This window comes from Dipodomys ordii, unplaced genomic scaffold (assembly GCF_000151885.1).
Source record: "Dipodomys ordii isolate 6190 unplaced genomic scaffold, Dord_2.0 Scaffold147, whole genome shotgun sequence".
NCBI lineage: Eukaryota > Metazoa > Chordata > Mammalia > Rodentia > Heteromyidae > Dipodomys > Dipodomys ordii.
Window position 1 is genome coordinate 1,126,861 of NW_012267363.1, and position 16,773 is coordinate 1,143,633.

General features: G+C 49.8%; 1 protein-coding gene across 1 annotated transcript; it reads left to right on the forward strand.

The window, feature by feature from the left end:
* Window positions 1–1,260: 1,260 nt before the first annotated feature.
* On the forward strand, window positions 1,261–15,879 carry Itga2b (integrin, alpha 2b (platelet glycoprotein IIb of IIb/IIIa complex, antigen CD41)). The gene is made up of 27 exons (XM_013031937.1): window positions 1,261–1,448; window positions 1,507–1,546; window positions 3,021–3,066; window positions 3,167–3,295; window positions 3,603–3,650; window positions 3,791–3,834; window positions 3,991–4,044; window positions 4,180–4,232; window positions 4,411–4,622; window positions 7,370–7,552; window positions 7,800–7,845; window positions 7,942–8,046; window positions 8,129–8,184; window positions 8,280–8,431; window positions 8,574–8,699; window positions 9,000–9,067; window positions 9,191–9,338; window positions 11,178–11,270; window positions 11,495–11,574; window positions 12,880–12,960; window positions 13,165–13,264; window positions 13,368–13,520; window positions 13,632–13,754; window positions 14,372–14,485; window positions 14,706–14,807; window positions 14,996–15,112; window positions 15,707–15,879. The coding sequence occupies exons 1-27, from the start codon at window positions 1,261–1,263 to the stop codon at window positions 15,761–15,763; spliced, it is 2,718 nt and encodes a 905-aa protein (XP_012887391.1). The 3' UTR covers window positions 15,764–15,879.
* The last annotated feature ends 894 nt before the right edge of the window (window positions 15,880–16,773 follow it).

The following is a 16,773-nucleotide window of genomic DNA, read 5'->3' on the forward strand; positions in this document are numbered from 1 at the left end:
CCCCCCAAAAAAAAACGAAATTCAAGAAACTTTTAGTCTAATACAGGATAGACTTTTAGTTGTGTACTGAGATGAGGTATGAGAGGAGAGAAAAGTTGGAAGAGACTTCAAAATAGCACAGGGGCTAAGGATGTAGCCCAAATAGCAAGCAAAAGGTTCTGAGTACAAACCACAATACCAGAGGGGGGATGGGAGATGTCACAGGGTAGCTGAGTAGTATATAGTAGTAGTTAAGTTTGATCAGAAAATGAGATCAAAATTTAGGTTGCATTCAGACCATAGCTCAGTGGTAGAGTACTTGCCTAATGTGTGAGGCCCTATGATCAATATCAGCCCTGAAAAAAATACATCAAAACTTGTTTCTTTCCTGTTGCCACTATATGATGCCATCTTCAATCCCTTATGGATGTGCATACCCCTGTTTAGTCTTTGAGCAATGCCTAGTACATTTTGGTATCTTGACTAGGTTCTAGGACTGTACAAAAAGCTTGCTCTCCCCTAGAAGGAGTGAAGCTATTCAATTGAACAACTAGTGCATAATCTCAAAGCCTGTGAACAGAATACCCTCTCTCCACTTTATCTTTGTCTCTTTGCCCCTTAGTCCAAGATCCATCCACTAGCCTTTCCCCCAATACTGTCTGTACCACTGTGACCATGCATTAAGACCTGGGTCCATGGAGAATGAGGAAGCTGCTGCACCAATATGGCTGGCTGAGGCTTCCCAAGGCCCTATAAGGAGGAAATGGATAAATGCCTTAATCAAAAAGACGGTAGCCTCAGGTCTTATCAAAAGAGAACAGCTTCCTTACTCCTTCCCCCATCTTTGGCCAAGTCACCAAAGTTCTACAGCAGTGCAGCCAGCTGATGGGAAGGGAGGATCTGTGAAAGTGGGCCAGAGTAGGATAGTACAGGCCAATTCACAGTTGCACTATCCCAAACAGAAAGTGATGGTAGTTGGACTAGCATGGTGGAAGTGAAGATGGGATGAAGGTTCAAGAGACAAAGTTGAGGGGCAGAAGCAGCAGGACTTGGGGATGAACTGTCAGGGGACAGAGGAGCCCTGGCTTTCAACCATTTAACACTCCCCAGGGTAGCCCCACCCCCTTCTGGGTAATCCTAGAGATAGTGCCTTCATTCTGCCTGCTCTTCAGTAAATTACTTTGAGTTCTACTTTGATAAGAAAACACTTCCTGTGGTGGAAACTTCAAGAAAAGGAAAGAGCTGACCCATTCCTGCTTAAGAGGTTGAGGGAGAAGGAAGATGGCCAGAGCTTTGTATCCACTCAATGCCCTCTGGTTTCTGGAGTGTGCACTACTGTTCTTGGGACCTAGTGCTACCCCTCCAGCCTGGGCCTTGAACCTGGACCCAGTGCAGTTCACCTTCTATTCAGGCCCCAATGGCAGCCACTTTGGATTTTCAGTGGACTTTCACAAGGACAATCATGGGAGGTGAGCCATGGAGTTGGGTGGGGGGAGTATGAGCATGACTGCTTCTATGGACCTCTAGTTCTCCATTTGTGGTAGCCACTGTGCAAGGTGGAGTCTGGGTTGGTTGGGATTGAGCTCTTTGTCAGGAATGCTGGTGAGAGTGTTGGAGGGGTGCTCTTGGAGAGATGGATACTGAAGAGTACAAAAGTTGTATTTCTTTCCTAAAATGATTGTTAGTTGTATGGCCCTGGTTCCTCTAAAATAGAAGTGCACATCTTGATTTGAAAAACTCCATCTGTCTACCCATCTTCACCACGCTTTTCTACTCCATTTCTCTCATTCCCCTTCCAAATTATAGATATTTGAAGAGAAGTAATATGTCACTAATGATTGGTATTGATCAGGCTTTAAAAACCAAATGCCATGATTAGAGTCATGGCTCATCCTCTGTAGCTGTGAATGACTTAACTGTGGTAGACCCTGGAACAGTCAGCTTTGAAGAGTTGCAATGGCAGATAGCCTTCAAGGAACAACCACAGAGGGGAATTTCCTCTGCTGAATAGAGCCACTTCATCCAAAGTGAAGTCCTTTTCCCAAGAGGGAGACTCACATTCAATGACTGACCAGTGAGAAGTATAGGGGTGTAAGGGTCCAACTTTTGAAACTTTTTGAAAAAGTATTCTGGCTCCAGAGCTCCTAGAATATTGGATCATCTGCTCCCTCTTGCTTCATTTTCCTCCTTTCTACAAGCACTGGGCCATGGGCACAACTGTGGGATACACAAACATGTACATATGTCTAGATAAATATGTATGTACAGCATTTTTTTTGCCAGTCATGGGGCCTGAACTCTGGACCTGGGTGCTGTCCCTCAGCATTTCAGCTCAAGGCTAGCGCTCTACCACTGGAGCCACAGCACCACTTCCAGCTTTTTATGCTTATGTGGTGCTGAGGAATCAAACCCAGGGCCTCATGCATGCAAGGCAAGCACTCTATCACTGAGCCACCTTCCCAGCCCTGTACAGCATTTTTTTCATCAGTCATGGACCTCAAGCTCGGTTTAAGGGTACTGAGCCACAGTTCTACTTCCAGTGTTATGGGGGTTAATTGGAGATAACAGTCTCATAGACTTACTTTCCCGGGCTGGCTTTGAACTGCGATCCTCAGATCTCAGCCTCCTGAGTAGCTAAGATTATAGGTGTGAGCCATCAGTGCCCAGTATGTACAGCATATTTTTAAAAACACTTGGCATGGGGCTGGGAAGGTGGCTCAGTGGTAGAGCGCTTGCCTTGCATGCCAGACGCCCTGGGTTCAATTCCTCAGCACCACATAAGCAAAAAAAGCTGGAAGTAGTACTGTGGATCCAGTGGTAGAGTGCTAGCCTTGAGCTGAAATGCTGAGGGACAGCGCCCAGGCCCAGAGTTCAGGCCCACAACTGGGGGGGGGGGAAGGTTGTATTGGGGGGAGGTAAAACAAAAGGCCCACTGATAGAGCCCTTGCCTAGCAGCTCTGAGGCCCTGAGGTTTATTCCTAGGTGTGGGGGGATGATGGGGAGTGTCCTTGCCCCTCTTACCACCATCACTTCCCTTTCAGGCTGGGGAGTTGGTACTTGGGGCCCCTGGTGGCTATTTTTTCTTAGGTATGTGCCTTAGTGGTATGCCCTCTCATCTCATGGTCTGGGGCAACCCCAGGTAATTGGTCTCTTACACTTCCCGTGCCTTCTGCCTTTTATGCCTTAGGTCTCCTGGTCCGGGCTCCAATTGCCAGTATCATCTCAAGTTACCGCCCTGGTACCCTTCTGTGGCACGTTCCCAACCAGCGCTTCACCTATGATTCCAGCAACATAGATTACTTTGATGGCTACCGAGGTAACTCTGGCACCTACCTCCCTTCCAGGACTTCCAGCACCCTAGGAGTCACTGTCTACCCAGCTGGCCACATTCTCCTGTGGGGAAAACCCTGGCAGGCCAACCCTCTGCCCCAGCTGCTTCTCCTAAGCCTACCCAACTCCTATGTTCCCCACCTTGCCTTTCCTACATGGCCTTGCTGTGTGTCCTCCAGCAGGTCTTGGCTTCAGTTTTCTCATCTGCAAGGTTTGCACTGAGTGGCCTCTCTGTCCCCTCCTTCTTTCTCCTTGCTTTATACTTCCAAAAACACTAACTGTGCTGTCTTCAGGGTACTCGGTGGCTGTAGGGGAGTTCGATGGAGATCCAAGCACTACAGGTAAGAAATCCATTCGTAGGCAGCAAGTAGGGAACCCACATGGAGAATCATCTCTCCCAAAGTCTCCCCTGGGTACAGAATGGGCTGATGGGATTAAGTATGTTCTTAGGATTTCATTCACTGAGCCTTGCTCTTCCCAGAGTATATCTTTGGTGCCCCCACTTGGAGCTGGACCTTGGGAGCGGTGAGTTCACCCTGTCCCTCCATTCAACATTGAAGCCCCAGAACCCAGTCCTCAGGTTAATTTCCCGCACCTCCAAACCCCCTGCCCTTTCTCACTGGAAGCAGGAGGCTGCGGAGGGAGTAAGAATGATGAATTGCAGTGTGTCCCTCCATGCAGGTGGAAATTTTGGATAAATACTACCAGACACTGCACCGGCTGCATGGAGAGCAGGTACGGATCAGGTACCTGAGGGAGTGGCCAAAGCCAGGAAACTGAAACCCCAGAATATTTCATAGGATGTGAGTGTGGATGTCCAATAGAAGGTGTCCAGTACTGAGGAGAGCTAAGATACTCTTTGTCTTGCAGATGGCTTCGTATTTTGGTTACTCAGTGGCAGTCACTGACGTCAATGGGGACGAGTGAGTAGGGGGAATGCCCTATGCATGTCCAATTGGGTCCCCAGTTACCAGAGGTAAGAGCTACACACCATCTCTTCCTTTCCCAATCTCAGGCAAGGTAGACAACAAGGGTGGGAAGACTTGGCACTTGTCAGCATCTTCTAGCCCAATCTCACCTAACCACCCATCTGTTCCACAGGAGACATGACCTGCTGGTGGGTGCCCCATTGTACATGGAAAGCCGAGCTGACCGCAAACTGGCTGAGGTGGGGCGAGTGTACTTATTCCTGCAGCCCCGAGGTCCCCATGCACTGGGACCTCCTAGTCTCCTGCTGACCGGCACACAGCTCTATGGGCGATTTGGCTCCACTATTGCACCCCTGGGTGATCTCAACCGGGATGGCTACAATGGTGAGAGAAGAGAGGAGCTCCATTTGCTGCAGGAAGGTTAACAGCCCCAACAAAAAGCTGGACTTGAGCCTTGCACCAATGGTTTATACATGTAATCCTAGCTACTCAGGAAGTTAAGATCTGAGGATCAAGGGTCAGAGCCAACTGGAGCAGGAAAGTCTCCAATAAACCACGAAAAAGCTAGAAGTAGAGGTGTAGATGGTAGAGCACCAGCTTAAAGCAAAAAGCTAAGGAACAGCACATAGGCCCTGAGTTCAAGCCCTAGTACTGGGGAAAAATTAAAAAGCTAGACTTGAACTGAGGACAGCAGGAGTCAGGGAAGGCCTGTTCAAAAATGACCTCATCAGATATGTGTTTTTTCATCCTATTATGATTTAAAACCTGGCTTCTGGGGTTGGAAGCATAGATCAATTAGTAGAACACTAACCAAGAATGAAAGTCTTAGGTTCCAAGTTTGAGTCCCTGTCTTGGACCTAAAGAAAAGAAAACCCTAAGCCAGGTGCTGGTGGCTCACGCCTGTAATTCTAGATACTGAGGAGGCTGAGATCTGAGGATCACAATTCAAAGCCAGCCTGGGCAGGAAAGCACGTGAGACTCTGATCTCCAATAAACCACCAGAAAACTGGAAGTGGTGCTGTGGCTTAACTGGTAGAGTGCTCGTCTTGAACTGAAGACTCAGGGACAGTGCCCAGGCCCAGAGTTCAAGCCCTACAACTGACAAAAAGAAAACTCCATATGCTAAGTGGGGAACAGACAGCAGAGTCCTTTTTCTTTTATGGTCTGGTCGCGAGGCCTAGCTCTGGGCCTGGGCACTGTCCCTCAGTTCTTCAGCTCAACAACACCACTTCCCGCTCTTTTCTTCTTGCTTATGTGGTGCTGAGGAATCGAACCCAGGACCTCAGGCATGCAAGGGAAGTGCTCTACCACTGAGCCACCTTCCCAGCCCCCTGACAGCAGAGTTCTAATGAGACTACTAGGATGTGCATGCCCTTGCCTTAAGCCAGGCAAGATAACCATTGCCTTTGGCAATGGAATTTGAGATGAGATGACTTTGCAGATATTTAGAACATGGATTATTAGGACTTGATGGGAGATGAGATATGGGGTAAGGAAGAAAGAAGGGTTGAAGTACTGGCGGTGTTCTTCATTGCTTAATGCTAAGGCAACACCGCAAGTCTAAGGGAGCAGGGAGATGAAGGGCTGGAGAGCATTAGGTGGCAACATGCAGGGAATCTTCCATTGTGGCTTCTCCTTAGTCCATAAGGAAGAGTTGAGTGAGAAATAGAAAACTGGGGAAAGTAGATGAGTTATGGAGCCTGTGAATGGAGTAAATGGAGAAGAGGCCCAGGATAGACCCCCAGGGTGCCAAGAGCATGTAGGGACACCCAGAGAAGATGAATCTGGGAAAAATGCAAAAGTGTCGAGATTGTAAGGGGAAATAGATCAGACAACCCAGAACTCCAGGAAGAGAACTTGGAGCAGGAAGAAGGCACATGGAAGTGGTTTCTGATACTACTGAAAGGGCTTGAGGAGACATCCATGGGTTTTGGCAAGAAGACTGTCAGTGGTAATAGCAATAAGACCTAACCCAGGGTGTTGTAGGAATAGAAGCCAGAACCCCATGGGGCAAGGTATGAATAGAGGTGAAGTATAAAGGAAGTATGTAGAACTACTCTTTCAGCCAATTTGATTGTGAGAAGAAACAGGATGATCATGAAAAGGACATAGAGGCCACAGAAGATCATTTCGATTTGGAAGAATAGGCAATGTGTTGAATGTGAGGAAAATGATTTTGCAGGGAAGTAGAAGAGTGAGCCAGAGGAAGGTCCTTATGGATGCCCAGGGTGGAGATACCTGACTCAGAGGCCTGGTAAAGAAAAAAAATGCCTGGGAATGGGAATGTGGCTCAGTGGTAGAGAGCTTGCCATGCATGCACAAGGCTCTGGGTTTGATTCTTCAGCATCACATAAGCAGAAAAAGCCACAAGTGGTGCTATGGCTCAAGTTAGAGCGCTAGCCTTGAGCTGAAGAGCTAAGGAACAGCACCCAGGCCCAGAGTTCAGCAGCAACATTCAGTCCCCAGGAGTCTCATTGAAACTAAGCCAGGCATTGGTGGCTCACAACTGTAAACCTAGCTACTCAGGAGGCTGCAATCTGAGGATTGTTATATGAAGCCAGCCCAGGCAGGGAAGTCCGTGAGACTCATCTCCAATTAATTACCCAAATACCAGAAGTGGAGCTATGGCTCAAAGTGGTAGAATGCTAGCCTTGAGCAGAAAATCTCAGGGACAGCACCCAGGGTCTAAATTCAAGCTCAATCCTCAGATCTCAGCCTCCTGGGTAGCTAGGATTACAGGCATGAGCAATTGGCACCTGGCTTTCTCATCCAGATTCTTGATTCTTCTGCCTTGTCTTGCTAGTGCTGGGTTACAGTGTGCACCACCATGCCTGACTTCAGTTTTTGCATCTAAAATGGGAATAATAGTGCTTCATTGTCAGAAGTAAATGAAATCTTGTCACTGTATTTTCCTCAAGAGATAGTGAGGGCTGTTAAGAGTTCTTATAACAGTCCTACTTGACTAATCCCTCTCCTGCCAGATTGTATACTCCCAGAGGGCAGGGCAGTGACCTTCTTGACCCAAACTGTGCCAGTCTGATCTCCTGGGGTTTCCCCAGAGAAGTAGCTAGGAGAGTTTCACTGAGTTTCCTGGGGACTGAATGTTGCTGCCTTTGTGTCACTCTTTCCAGATGTTGCAGTGGCTGCCCCCTATGGTGGTCCAGATGGTCGAGGCCAAGTGCTGGTGTTCCTGGGTCAGAGTGAGGGGCTGAGTGCACGCCCCTCCCAGGTCCTAGACAGCCCCTTCCGCACAGGCTCTGGCTTTGGCTTCTCTCTGAGAGGTTCCGTAGACATTGATGACAATGGATACCCAGGTGTGCCTCCACTACCACAGAAAAGTCTTTGGGCCTTGTTAGAATTCTTGAGTCACGACTGGGTCCATGCATGGCCTAGTGCCCCTCCCTCACCCCCCCCGCCCCGCCCCACCAGGGGCTCTGCCTTCTCTATGTGGGATGCCAAGGTATGGAGGGGTTCATGGAATCTCTAGAGGGGAAAGAGGTGTGGAAAGATAAGGACCCCAGGCCTTCTCTAATTGCCCTTTCTGACTCTCAATATCTGCAGACCTGCTGGTCGGAGCTTATGGGGTCAGCAAGGTGGCTGTATACAGGTGAGCACTGGCCTGGGAGTTGGTAGCAGGGAGTCTACCCTATCGGGGAGGCTGATCCAGGAGAGGCACCATGACAAGCCTCTTTCATCCTATCAGAGCTCAGCCAGTGGTGATGGCCACTGTCCAGCTGCTGGTGCAAGATTCCCTAAATCCTGCTGTGAAGAACTGTGTCCTACAGCCTGCCAAGACTCCTGTGAGCTGGTGAGGAAGTAGAGGGCATGGACTAGGCAGGAGCTGGGCCCTCCAGAGATTCCCATTCCTCAACCCACTCACATCTTTGCAGCTTCACCATCCAGATGTGTGTGGGAGCCACTGGGCATAACATTCCTCAGAAACTTTGTGAGCAGCATGGGGAGGGGGTAGGAGGTTGGCCTGGCTTCCTCCTTTTAGAGATAGGCCTGGGAGATCCTGACTCTTCCTGCTTCTCCTGTCAGATCTAAATGCTGAGCTGCAGCTGGACCGTCAGAAGCCCCGCCAGGGTAGGCGAGTTCTCCTGTTGGATTCTCAACAGTCAGGTCTCACCCTGAGACTGGACCTTAGCAGAAGTCAGAGCCCCACCTGCCACAACACCACAGCCTTCCTTCAAGTACGTCTGGGTTAGGTTTACAGGGGTCACCAGACCCAGGGCACTGAATGGGCACTGTGGAGCCAGGATATGGTTCTCCCTGATGAGCAAAATTGAGGGGTGGCACAGTAGCATGATGGCCTGACTCTTACCCTCCTGCTAGGATGAAGCAGACTTCCGGGACAAGCTGAGCCCCATTGTGCTCAGCCTCAATGTGTCCCTGCCCACCCAGGAGACTGGGGTGGCACCTGCCGTTGTGCTGCATGGAGACACCCATGTCCAGGAACAGGTGGGGAAGGCAGGGGCCAGGCAGGGGAAGTGCGAGACCCCCAACAGAAGGGCAAGATTAGTGCACAAATTGTACCATAAACCCCAAAACCTTGATGTCACCCAAAACCCCAGTGAAGCCCCAAATATCCATGTCCCCTAAATCTTAATATAAATTCATAAGCCCTAATATCACAGCCTAACATTGTCTGGGACTTTATCATCAACTGCAAAGCCCTACTACTTCCTACCCTTCTCATCCTTGGGTCCCTTATTCAGAAGCTCTGCTGTGGTGGTTTTCTGACCCTCATGTGTCTTCTAGACCCGGATCATCCTGGACTGTGGTGAAGATGACTTGTGTGTGCCCCACCTTCAGCTCAATGCCACTATGTGAGAGGACTTCCCACTCTTCTTCCCTTATCCCTCCCTGCCCTATCAGACCCCTTCCTCAGTTGGGTTCCCTCTCCTCTTCCCAGATCCAGCTTCCCCAGCCTCACCCTTTGTCCCCAGCAGGAAGGGCTCCCCACTTATAATTGGAGCTGACAATGTGCTGGAGCTGCAAATGGATGCAGCCAATGAGGGTGAGGGGGCCTATGAGGCAGAGCTGGCTGTGCACCTGCCCCCAGGGGCCCACTACATGAGGGCCCTCAGCAACCTCCAGGTGAGGCCCCACCCTGGCCACTGCTTTGCTGGAAAGATGCAATTTAAAAAATTATGTGTGTGTGTGTGTGTGTGTGTGTGTGTGTGTGTAGAATACTTGCTAATGTCACAAAATTGAAGAACTCTATTATAACCTCTTCCCAAAGACTCAAGAACCAAATATTAACAAGAACCTCTGTTTATCATTGGCTGGATTTTCTTCCAATCTTTTCCCCAAAGAAAATATTCAGGGTTTTTTTGTTGTTATTGTTATTATTTGTTTTTTCATGTGCTAGACCCAGGACTTGAATTCAGGGCCTGTACTGAGCTTTTGTGCTCAAAGCTAACACCTGAGCCACAGCTCCCCTTTATGGTTTTTTGGTGGTTAATTGAAGAGTCTCATGGACTTCCCAGCTTGAGCTGTCTTCAAACCAAGATTTTCAGGTATCAGCCTTCTGAGTAATTAGGTTATAGGCATGAACAAATGCCCTGCCTGAACTTGTTTAGTTTTTATTTCATTGATGTCGTTCGAGATAGGATCAGATATGTAATATTGAGTTTTTATTTCCAAAATTAAAATCATTAAAAATATTAAAAGTACAGCCAGGTGTGGTGGTATACACCTTACACCCAGCTCTTGGGAGGGGGAGGCAGGAGGATTGAGAGTTCCCAGGCAGCCTAGGTCATATAGTGAGTGAGTCTCTGTCTCAAAAACAAAACAAGCTGGGTATTAGTGGCTCACATCTGTAACTTAACTACTTGGGAGGCTGAGTTCTGAGGATCTCAGGTCAAAGTCAGCCCAAGTAGCAAAATCTATGAGACCCTTTTCTCCGATAAAAAATCAAAAGACCAAAAATACTGGAAATGGAGTTTGGACAAAGTGGTATAGTCTTAGCCCTGAGCCAGAGAAACTCAGGGACAGCACCATGAGTTCAAGCACCAGGATCAGCACTTACAAAAAAAAAAAAGTAATAGGGGCTGGGAAGGTGGCTCAGTGGTAGAGCGCTTGCCTTGCATGCCTGAGGCCCTGGGTTTGATTCCTCAACACCACATAAGCAAAAAGAAAAAAGCTGGAAGTGGCGTTGTGGCTCAAGTGGTAGAGCACTAGCCTTGAGCTGAAGAGCTGAGCGATAGCGCCCAGGCCTAGAGTTCAGGCCCCACGACCGGACCAAAAAAAAGAAAAAAAAAAGCAATAGTAGCTGGGTGCCAGTGGCTCATGCTCATAATCCTAGCAACTCAGGAGGCTGAGATCTGAGGATCATGGTTCAAAGCCAGCCCAGGCGGGAAAGTCTGTGAGACTCTTAATCTCCAATTAACCACCAGAAAACAGGAAGTGGTGCTGTGGCTCAAGTGGTAGAATGCTAACCTTGAGCTAAAGAGCTCAGGGACAGTGCACAGGCCAGAGTTCAGGCCCACCACTGACCAAAAAAAAGAAAGAAAGAAAGAAAAAAAAGCAATAGTAATGTGCTACCACCATACAGAAAGTACAATGTGGCAGTGCCTTGAAGTCTCAGTCCAGGAAAGCCCTCTCTGTAGCTTGGCACATGAGATTTTTTTTTTTAATTTTTTTTTTTGGGTCCGGTCGTGGGGCCTGAACTCTGGGCCTGGGCGCTGTCCCTCAGCTCTTCAGCTCAAGGCTAGCGCTCTACCACTTGAGCCACAGTGCCACTTCCGGCTTTTTTCTTTTTGCTTATGTGGTGCTGAGGAATCGAACCCAGGGCCTCAGGCATGCAAGGCAAGCGCTCTACCACTGAGCCAACTTCCCAGCCCGGCACATGAGATTTTTGTGGACTTACCAGCAGTTCAAATAAACACTGGCTACCTGGTAACCCACTTTTGTCTCTGAAACTGCTCCCTGCAGGGCTTGGAGAGGCTCATCTGCAACCAGAAGAAAGAGAATGAGAGCAGAGTAGTGCTGTGTGAGCTGGGCAACCCCATGAAAAACAATGCCCAGGTGAGGCCTCCCAGGCAGGGGGAGGGCCTAGTGGGGGCTGGGGTGGGCCTCTAGCAGCTCTGAGTTGTTATCCTGGTGCTCAGATAAGTGCAGTTTCATCTCTGAGTGGGATTCCTGATGAATGGAGATAACAAGGGCGGTCTTGGAGTACTGGAGGGCACATTCAGGGCAGTGCTGCCCAAAGTGAGTGGCTGTGCACTGACTTTGAACCTCCCTTCTCCCAGATCAGAATCACTATGTTGGTGAGTGTGGGGAACCTGGAAGAGGCTGGGGAGTCTGTGTCCTTCCAGCTGCAAGTCAGGAGGTACTGGACCCGGGTATTCACCTACCTGTCACCCTTCTTCTGAGCCATACAGACCTCCCATACAAGTCCCTATTCTTGTTGGTCCTGAGACTTTTATCTAGTCTTGAAGTCCTGGGGAAAAACTATTTCCCAGGTCTAACTTCTAGTTACAAGTTTCTAGTCTTGGACAAGAGCATAGCTCAAGTGCTAGGCCTGGAAAGTGCTAGTGCCTAGCAAGTGTGAAGCCCTAAGTTCAATCCCCAGTACCAAAAGCTTTCAAGAAATCTCTATTATCTTATTCATTTGTCTGAGGCTTGAACACAGGGCTTGAATACAGGGTCTCAGTGCTGTCTAGTAGCTTCCCCCCCTCCACTTCCAGTCCTGGGGCTTGAGCTCAGGGGCTGGGCATTGACCCTGAGTTTCTTTTTGCTCAAGGCTAGCACTCTACCACTTGAGCCACAGTGCCACTTTCAGCTGTTTCTGTTTATGTGGTATTGAGGAATCAAACCCAGGGCTTCATGCATGCTAGACAAGCACTCTACCACTAAGACACATTCCCAGCCCTGTGTGTGTGTATGTTGTTGTTGTTTGTTTGTTTGTTTGTTTTGTCGGTTGTGGGGCCTGAACTCAGCCTGGGCGCTGTCCCTTAGCTCTTCAGCTAAAGGCTACCACTCTACCACTTTGAGACACAATGCCACTTCTGGCTTTTTCTGTTTATGTGGTGCTGAGGAATTGAGCCCAGGGCCTCATACATGCAAGGCAAGCAGTCTACCACTGAGCCACCTTCCCAGCCCATTGTTTGTTTTATTTGCCTTTCTTGGGGCTTGAACTCAGGGCCTAGGCACTATCCAAAAGCTTCTTTTGCTCAAGGCTAGCACTCTACCACTTGAGCCACAGCAACACTTCTGGCTTTTTCTGTTTGTGTAGTACTGAGGAATTGAACCCAGGACTTCATGCATGCTAGGCAAGCATACTATCTCTAACCCACATTCCTAGCTCCTGTAGCTTTTTTAAAGCTCAAGGCTGGTGCTCTTCCACTTGAGCCACACCTTCCCTTCTGGATTTTTGGTGGTTAATTGGAGTTAAGAATTTCATGGACTTTCCTACTACATGGGTTGGCTTCGAACCTAGATTGTCAGATATCAGCTTCCTGAGTAGCTAGGATTACTGGTGCCTGGCTTTCAAGAAAGTTCTTCCCCAGGTCTAACTTTGGTGTGGCAGCTGTTTATGAAATTAGTAGCTCTCTCTCTGAGCCTTTCAAAGTTCTGGCTCCGCCCTAAAAGAGATCTGGTGTGCCTCACTTGCCTCTTCTCACCCCCTCTCCAGCAAGAACAGCCAGAATCCAAATAGCAAGGCAGTACTGCTGGATGTGCCAGTCCGGGCAGATGCCAGAGTGGAGCTTCGAGGGTAAGAGGCCATGAGTGGGAAAGGGAGATGGCAGGCAAGACTCTACCACTCAGGGGAGGAACTGGGTACCCCTGTAGCTTAGGGCTCAGGGGTAAGGTGCATGCTTAGCATGTGTCAGATTCCAAGTGCAAAAGAAAAAAAATTCAGCGGATTATGAGGCATCCTCCACAAGCCTGAATCACTCTGGGGCTTGGGTACCCCCAGAAACTCCTTTCCAGCCTCATTGGTGGTGGCAGCAGAAGAAGGTGACAAGAAACAGAATGGCTTGGACAGCTTGGTCCTCAGGGTGGAACATACTTACGAGGTAGGGATGCAGGTAGGAGCCTGCAAATCCTGGGCTGGGGTGAGATGATCCTAGGAATTGCAGGCTGAGTGCTGAGCTACGTCATCCTGTGACCACCTCCCAGCTCCACAACGATGGCCCTGGCACTGTGAATGGGCTCCACCTCAGCATTCACCTCCCTGGCCAGTCTCAGCCCTCTGACCTACTCTACTTCCTGGACATACAGACCCAGGGGGGCCTCCAGTGCTCCCCACAGCCCTCTCCCAATCCCCTCAAGGTGAGAGCCCAGGGGAGGGAGAAGGAGCTGTGGGACATCCCCTATCTCAGGCTAGCTCACCTCAGAGATGTGAGTGTAGATTTGGAGAACTGAGGTGTCTTTGCCCCCTAGCTGGAGTGGAGGCTCCCCACCCCAAGCCCGTCCTCTACTCTGCCAGTGCATCACAAGCGAGAGCGTAGAGAGGCCGTCCTGCCTGCGCCCAAGCCACATGGAGAGCAGGAGACAGTTCTGGTGGTGAGCAGGCTCTGGGGGTGTCCGTTGGGGCTTCACTGCTGCTCAAGAGCCAGAGAGGATGAGAGGCAGGGAGAGCCGCTGGGTGTATGATCTGGGCCTCTCTTGCTCGCACAGTGTTCTCCAAATAAACTTGAAAGATGATGCTGGACTGGCATGTAGGGTGGGCCTGGAACACTTGGAATTCTTAAGCTTCTTAGTACATTTAAAAAGGCCAAGGAGGGCTGGGAAGGTGGCTCAGTGGTAGAGCACTTGCCTTGCATGCTCGAGGCCCTGGGTTCGATTCCTCAGCACCACATAAGAAAAAAAAGCCGGAAGTGTCGCTGTGGCTCGTGGTAGAGCACTAGCCTTGAGCTGAAGAGCTGAGGGACAGCGTCCAGGCCCAGAGTTCAAGCCCCACGACTGACAAAAAACAAAAACAAAACAACAACAACAAAAAAGGCCAAAGAAATGTTACCCAGATTCTGGATATTGGAGGCTATTTGATGGCTCCCTCCTTCCAGCCTTACATGTCGGGGACTGTTGAGGAGGTGGCTGGAGATTTACTCCTCACCCTCTGTGTTGGGTCATTGGGGGGGATGGACCCAGAGGAGCCGGGAACTGATACCAAGTCCCCGCAGAGCTGCGATTCGGCACCCTGTACCGCGGTGCAGTGTGAGCTGCAGGAGATGGCGCGTGGGCAGCGGGCCATGGTCACTGTGCTGGCCTTCCTGCAGCTACCCAGCTTCCGCGCGGTGAGGAGGGGGTGGGGGGCGGGGCCTACCGGGCCAAGCTTCTTGGGGGCGTGGCCTTTTGCTCTGGGCGTGGGTGGGGCTTCAGGATCTGGAAGAGGCCAGGACCAGATTTATTTTGTGGGCGGGGCTAGGTTAAACCACAGGGTGGGCTCCTCAACTGGGAGTCCAGGGCTTGGACTATGTTGCTGATGTAAACGGCTTGCAACCCTACTGCCTGCAGAGGCCGCTGGAGCAGTTTGTGCTTCAGTCCCACGGGTGGTTCAACGTCTCCTCCTTTCCCTACGCGGTGCCTGCGCTCAGTCTGCCTAGTGGGGAAGCTCTGGTGAGTGAGGGGGATCCCAGGTGGAAAAGCAAACTGCAGGACCAAGGGTCACACAGTGTCAGTGCCAGCATGGGGACAGGGCCTCCCTAAGGCTGAAGGGTGGCTAGGCTGGGAGCCACGTGGCCCAGGTCTGAGTCTTTTGAAAGGCAGGTGTCTAGGGACTGAGGAGACACGGAATGTGCCTGCAGGTGCAGACTCAGCTGCTTCGTGCCTTGGAGGAAAGGGCCATCCCGATCTGGTGGATGCTGGTGGGCGTGCTAGGTGGCTTGCTGCTGCTCACCCTCCTGGTCCTGCTCATGTGGAAGGTAAGGTCAGAAGGATGGCAGAGTCCCCAGTGGGTACAGATTCGAAGGCAGGAAGATGTGCACTCTTAGAATTCATTCTCCTCAGGATCTCTCCCTGAGAAAACCTTTCTCCCTGCAAGGAAGTCACAGGCAATGAGGCCTACTTTGGAGAATTCTTGGCTGCTGGGGACAGGGTTCGATTCCTCCTTTGGTGTACCTTCCCCTTGAGTAATGCAGGCAGAAGGCAGACTCTCCTTGCTTCTTAGGAGGTCCTGGAGGGCCACTCACTGCTCTGTACCTGGAGAGCCAGATCCATACCCCAAGAAGACATAGTGCTTTTAGGATAAACCTATATTGAACCCATAATAAACAACCATATTGTCATGTACTTGAGTTATAAACTCCAATATTTAAGAAAAGTACAGAGGAGGATCTTTCCCCCACCCCCAATTTTAAACCCAACTTCTTGTTACACGTATTATCTATAAGCGAGGAAACTGTGTGTGTGCTCAAGCTCTGTACTGATCCAGGGAGAGGCTCTGGTGGCTTGCTGCATTCTAGCTTTTTCCTCATTGGTGCTCTGATCTCTTTAACCTGACACCTGCACATCCCCAGGTTGGTTTCTTCAAGCGGAATCGGCCACCCTTAGAGGAAGATGAAGAGGAGGAGTGATAGTGAGAAGGCTGGGGGCTGGCACCTGCTCTCTATCTCCAGCTAATTGTCTCCTGGCTCTGACTTCCATGGTTGGAGTCTTTCTGCTTTTCCTGCTGCCTAATAAAGAAGCTAACACCCCCCCCAAAAAAAAACACACACACACAGAGTGCTGCCTCCTTTTTGGGTAAGAGGAGGGAAGGGACTGCAGAATGCTTGGAATGGGGAGCAGGGAAGAGTAGGTCTCTGCCAGAGTAAAGGTTGCAAATTACAGTCAGGGACTAGAGGGTGGGTGTGGCAAAATGAAGAGAGTGAGGGAGAAAAGGAGGGGGTCTTTGGGTGATACTGAAGGAGGGTGAGAGTATTTGATGTAGGTAGTGGGAATGGGTTTGGGAGCCCCAGAGAAGGAAGACTGGGTTCCACTGGGAAGCTTTTTTAAAATGTATTTTTTGGTGGTACAGTGACTCATGCCTGTAATCCCAGATACTCAGGAGACAGCGATGGAGTGGATAGCAGTTTGAAGACAACTCAGAGCTGGGTGCTGGTGGCCTATGCCTGTAATAATAGCTACTCAGAAGGCTGAGATCTGAATATCTTTGTTCAAAGCCAGCCCACACAGACCAATCCGTGAGACTGTTATCTCTAATTAACCAGCAAAAGGCTAGAACGGAGGTGTGGCTCAAGGGGCAGAGTGCCAGCCTTGACTGAAAAAGCCAAACGAGATCACAAGATACTGAGTTTAAGCCCCAATACAGGTATACACACGAACAATAGACAGCTTATAGCTGGGTGCTAATGGCTCACACCTATAATCCTAGCTACTCAGGAGGCTGAGATCATGGTTCAAAGCCAGCCCAGGCAGTAAAGTCCATGAGACACTTATCTCCAATTAACCACCACTAAACTGGGAATAGCTCTGTGGTTCAAGTGGTAGAACAACTAGCCTTGAGCTAAAGAGCTAGGGGACAGTGCCTAGGCCCAGAGTTCAAGCCAAAAAAAAAAAAAAAAAGACAGCTCAGGCTGGCACCAGT

What these genes read in the sequence shown, in the direction of transcription:
- Itga2b (XM_013031937.1), top strand. Translation starts at nt 1,261, where the DNA reads ATGGCCAGAGCTTTGTATCCACTCAATGCCCTCTGGTTTCTGGAGTGT. An exon ending in CAACCGGGATGGCTACAATG is followed by an intron (nt 4,623 to 7,369) that starts GTGAGAGAAGAG and finishes CACTCTTTCCAG; the next exon opens with ATGTTGCAGTGGCTGCCCCC. An exon ending in AGCAGGAGACAGTTCTGGTG is followed by an intron (nt 13,755 to 14,371) that starts GTGAGCAGGCTC and finishes AAGTCCCCGCAG; the next exon opens with AGCTGCGATTCGGCACCCTG.